The sequence below is a fragment of the Eurytemora carolleeae genome, unplaced genomic scaffold, assembly GCF_000591075.1.
Source record: "Eurytemora carolleeae unplaced genomic scaffold, Eaff_2.0 scaffold1187, whole genome shotgun sequence".
Lineage (NCBI taxonomy): Eukaryota > Metazoa > Arthropoda > Copepoda > Calanoida > Temoridae > Eurytemora > Eurytemora carolleeae.
This window is the reverse complement of record NW_019397075.1, coordinates 90,859-95,902: the sequence shown is the minus strand read 5'-3', so window position 1 is coordinate 95,902 and position 5,044 is coordinate 90,859. Positions and strand designations below refer to the sequence as shown.

The window sequence follows — 5,044 nt, the reverse complement described above, 5'->3', positions numbered from 1 at the left end:
CAATCCGTTTCCTTATGTCAAAGGCTTTCCAAAAAGCTAAATTTTATCAAAATCTGACAAGTGAAAGTGGGTCAAAACAAAGATTTAGTTTGTTCCATGCAAAAGCAGTCATTCAGGCAGTGTGCCTAAGGACTCAGGCAGTTAGTATTAAAGCCCGGTTTTAGGCCTAAAGGGAGGGCTTTGGGTATGTAAGAAAAATCAGAAAATTTCAACAGCCTCAGACCAATACTTTTTGAGTTATGTAGAACAAACTACAGGGGGGGGTTAAATTGACCCCCCCCCCCCCAGCAGGAATAGGGTTAAAAGTATTTTATAAGCTATTCGAAAATTAACTTAGCTTGTGGACTATTTAAAAAACAGGCCTTTCGACCGTGCAATACTATTTGAATAGCAAAAAAGTTAGCAAAAAATCCGTAATCTGAGAGTGCTAGGAGAAAAAAACTAGGGGGGGGGGAGTCCGCCCCCGGTCTGTTTAGGGTTAAAAAAGGAAAGCACTCTGAAGGATTAAGAGTATTAAGAGAGGGAGGAGGGTTCGTATATAAGGTTGAGAATAAACAATATTTGATCATTAAAAATAAAAATGCGAGCTGCTGGTTTCCTTCTCTTCGTTCTGATTGGTGGGACGGTAATAATATATATTTATATATTTTCGATATTTCAGAATCGATCTCATTCAAATTTGGATTTTTAAATTATTCTTAATCAGGTTTAAAGGAAACCGTTGTTAATTGAACATGCAACTCTTGAAGCTTAAGGAGAGTAGAAATATCGTTTCAATAAGATTTTTTTTTTGAAGGGACATACCTGCTATGTATGGTAGTTGAAATGAGTATGGAGTGTTGTGGAGAAATTCTTTCTAGGATTCATTTGAGACATACAACTTTTTAAAGATCTGTAAATCATGATTTTGAGCGCAAAGTCGACGTTCAAAATCGTACTTTTACGTTTTCAGAATTGTTTTTTTAGTTATAAAATAATGACGACAAAAAATGTAAACAAAATTCAATAGTAAACTAATTTATTGTTTAGGAAAAGATTGAGAAAATAAAAATTAATCATATCATCGAAAAAAAGTAATCTTATTCAATTATTAGTATCTATAATCTCTCAATTAATCACAAAGATTTTCTGCAGATTTTCTGGATTTTTTATTGAAAAGACGACAATTGAAGAATTTTTTGAAATCTGCGAATAAATTCATAGTAAATAAGAAATTCAATATAATGATGAAATCAAACTATAATTGATTCTAGCATTGATTTAATAACAAATTTCTTTTGTGAAATAAGTTCCTAACCATCTCTAATAATTTTTTCTTTATTTTTTGTCGTCGTTATTTAATAATTAAAAAAACAATTATGAAAACGTACCCATGATTTTGAACGTCGACTATGCACTCAAACTCAAACATCATAAAGAATTTTTCCACAACACTGCATACTCAGTTTAACAACCTTACATAACCGGTCTGTCCCTTTAAATTGTGTCTTGTTATTATTGTTAATAGCTTTACAATTAAAAATGTTATAAAATGTTTTATAGGTTTTGCATTAAGTATGATTTTATTTCAATTGCAGCAAACACTATTTCTATATATATATATATGTTGCGTATAGCCGGCCAAACGGCTGGACCAATTGGGCTGAAATTTTTTGTGGACACTCATTGGTAGCCGGGGAGTGTTATAGGCTAAAAAATCGATTTTTTTTCATTTTTTCCACGGGCAACGCCGGGCCTTTCAGTTAGTATGTTATAAATTAAAAAAAAAATTCTTCTCAATAAATATTAAAAAAGAGGAAATATGATTGAAAATATTTTTGCTTGTAATTTACATCAGTTTAACCTGATACAGATTACTATGTATAATAGTTTGAGGAGAGTGTTAAATTTATTGATGAATATGTCGAAATTGAACGATCTTTTTCCATAGATCGGTCACTTGATCCAGCCCCCGGTATCTAGCGAGTGGGATCAGGAGGATCGGGAGGATCTAAATCTCGACAAATCGCCGGATGTAACGAAAATCAGGTTTTAAGAAGCATCAAAAATTGCTAAATTATGTCAGTTTGGTAAATTATGTCAGTTTGGTAAATTATGTCAGTTTGGTAAATTTAGTCAGTTTTGTAAATTATGTCAGTTTGGTAAATTATGTCAGTTTGGTAAATTATGTCAGTTTGGTAAATTATGTCAGTTTGGTAAATTATATCAGTTTGATAAATTATGTCAGTTTGGTAAATTATGTCAGTTTGGTAAATGAAAAAGTTTGGAGAGCCTTAAATGCTTTGTCTGATCAAGATAATGAGATATTCAAGATATTTCTTTAAAAAATTGATAAACTTTTCAAGCCAAAAACAATGACGATATGTTTCCAGATTATTGATCATAAAAGGTTAAAAGGGTTTATACTGGATTAAAAAAGCTTCTCATGCAAAGGAATTGAGTTTTTGACACAAACTCAAATTTTCTAATCCATTGCAGCTTGATGTTGCAAACCTTTGATATTTCAAACTTAGATTATAAGGTCTAACAGAATTTATAGGTAGAAATATCATAGATTGCAAAGATATAGGGATTGAAAAATTAGAGTTTGAGACAAAAATTATTTTGTTTGTTTGTGACATTCGTTTTTTATAACTATACAAACCATTGAAAACTTTTTACTGTTCAGAATGCAGGATTTGTATGGTCCAATTCTATTCGGAGGACGATTTGGGCCACATGTCAGGTAATTCAGACATGGTCCAATCCTATTTGGAGGACGATTTGGGCCACATGTCAGGTAATATCGAATTAATATGGTCCAATCCTATTTGGAGGACGACTTAGGCCAAGGGTCAGGTAATCCAGAATTTATATGGTCCAATCCTATTTAGAGAACAATTTGGGCCATGGGTCAGGTAATACAGAATGAATCCTATTTGGAGGACGATTTGGGTCACATGTCAGGTAATATCGAATTTATATGGTCCAATCCTATTTGGAGGACGATTTAGGCTACATAACATTTAATACAGAATTTATATGGTCCAATTCTATTTGGAGGACGATTTGGGCCACATGTCCTCAGGTAATCCAGAGTTTATATGGTCCAATCCTATTTGGAGGACGATTTAGGCCAAGGGTCAGGTAATACAGAATTGATTAGTCCAATCTTATTTGTTGGACGATTCGGGTTTTGATCGGTTTAATCAAGATCTTAATCTGACTGGTTCTATCAAGTTGATCACAATCTATTGTTTGCTTTATCTCGTGATCTGTCTGGTTCAATCAGTTTTGTCTAGATCCAATTGTTTAGTTTATATTTTGATCTGTCTGGCTCGAGCAGGTTGATTATGATCAATTGTTTAGTTTATCTAGTGATCTGTCTGCAGGTTTGATCAGTTTAATCAAGATCAATTGTTTAGTTTATCTCGCGATCTGTCGTGATGGATCAGGTTCTTCAAGATCATTTGTTTAGTAAATCTCATGATATATCTGGTTCAATCAGTTTAATCAAGTTCAATCATTTATTAATTCTCGTGATCTTTTTGGTTCGATCAATTTAATCAAGATCAATTGTTTAGTTTATCTCGTGATCTCTCCGGTTCGATCAGGTTTATCAAGACCAACTATTTAGTAAATCTCGTGATCAGTCTGGTTTGATCAGTTTAATGAAGATCAATTATTTAGTAAATCTCGTGATCTGTTTAGTTTGATCAGTTTAATGAAGATCAATTATTTAGTAAATCTCGTGATCTGTCTGGTTCGATCAGATTGATCAAGATGCTGGTCGACATGGAGAACATGAAGAACGGACGCCTCGACAAGGTCTCCAGCATGTACAAGGAATATTCATTGTTTCATGATAATTTTTTTTCTTCAAAATATCATCACATATATTTTCTGTTTTTTAATGTTAACAATTTCGGACCTTTTTTTCAAGATCGATCCAATATTTTCAAAAACACATTTTAAGAATTGGACAATTTTTTGAAACGATTGCATCGTTCCGGGCAAATTCTCTTGTTCCCGAGAAAGAACTATCGTTCCCAGCCTTACTTTGGTGTTCTAAATATAAAATGAATCTTATTCATGAAACATAATTTCAAGAAATTGGCCGGTATTTCTCAAGCAAAGAGATTTGAGACCTCCACAATCTGGCCAAATCAGGCGGATTTCTGAGATGATAGAACCAAACGCGGCAATTGGAAACCATCTGCGCACAAACCGTTTGCGCATAAGCCCATGCCGGTTTGGTTCTGGAAAAGGAATTATCAGCACAGTCCTGTTGTCCAAAAACCTTATTTAAGGGTTTACTAGTTTTGCGAACGTTTTTAGATTTATTTCTGAACCTTTTAAAGTTTTTATAGAGGCTGGGTAATTATCATTTTTTGTGTGTGAGATATTAGTTTTAGAATAGAGTCATGTTTTATATGGTATAAGCAAAAAACAGAACAGTTTTAAATGGAGTTTCTCAAAACTACGTTAAAGAAAATAGGTTCAAAAATAGAAAATTTGTTGTAATTTCCAAATTCTTTAATATTTCCAAACACTGAATTATAAACAATATGTATTCTGTATCTTTATAAATTACAAATAAAAGATGAGGCGCTAAATTTAGATTTTTTTTCAGTTTCAATTTTCAATTTTTATAAAATCCATCTGCAGTGCAAGCTTCGATTTTATTCTGATAAACATTCAGAAGTAAAAAACAAAGCACACTTTACACAATGTTAGTTGCACATTGCACAACGCACACTGTATATATATATAACATGGTATAATACAAAATATTCTGATGATTACATCAGTAGTATCAAGGTTATAATGCAAGGAAAGTTAATTGCTGTCGCGTATACTCTGCATACATATTGAAACCAGTTCTCTCTGGGCGGAATTAATAAACAATTATGTATTCATCAGTGTTCGTTTAGTATCCGAGGAGGTTAAAAGCATATAATTTTTATAATTTTGAAAATTCACATAATAGTTTCCTATGACCAGAATATTTCATAGATTATTTTTGTGAAAATGGATTCCATGATAGGCTGTAACATCCGTCTTG

At 32.5% G+C, this 5,044-nt stretch overlaps 1 protein-coding gene across 1 annotated transcript; it reads left to right on the top strand.

Moving 5' to 3' along the window:
* The first annotated feature begins 541 nt into the window (after nucleotides 1-541).
* Nucleotides 542-4,538, top strand: LOC111711636 (uncharacterized). The gene is made up of 5 exons (XM_023486026.1): nucleotides 542-625; nucleotides 1,931-2,028; nucleotides 2,669-2,725; nucleotides 3,723-3,825; nucleotides 4,090-4,538. Exons 1-5 carry the CDS (start codon nucleotides 581-583, stop codon nucleotides 4,159-4,161), a joined length of 375 nt encoding a protein of 124 aa, XP_023341794.1. The 5' UTR covers nucleotides 542-580; the 3' UTR covers nucleotides 4,162-4,538.
* The last annotated feature ends 506 nt before the right edge of the window (nucleotides 4,539-5,044 follow it).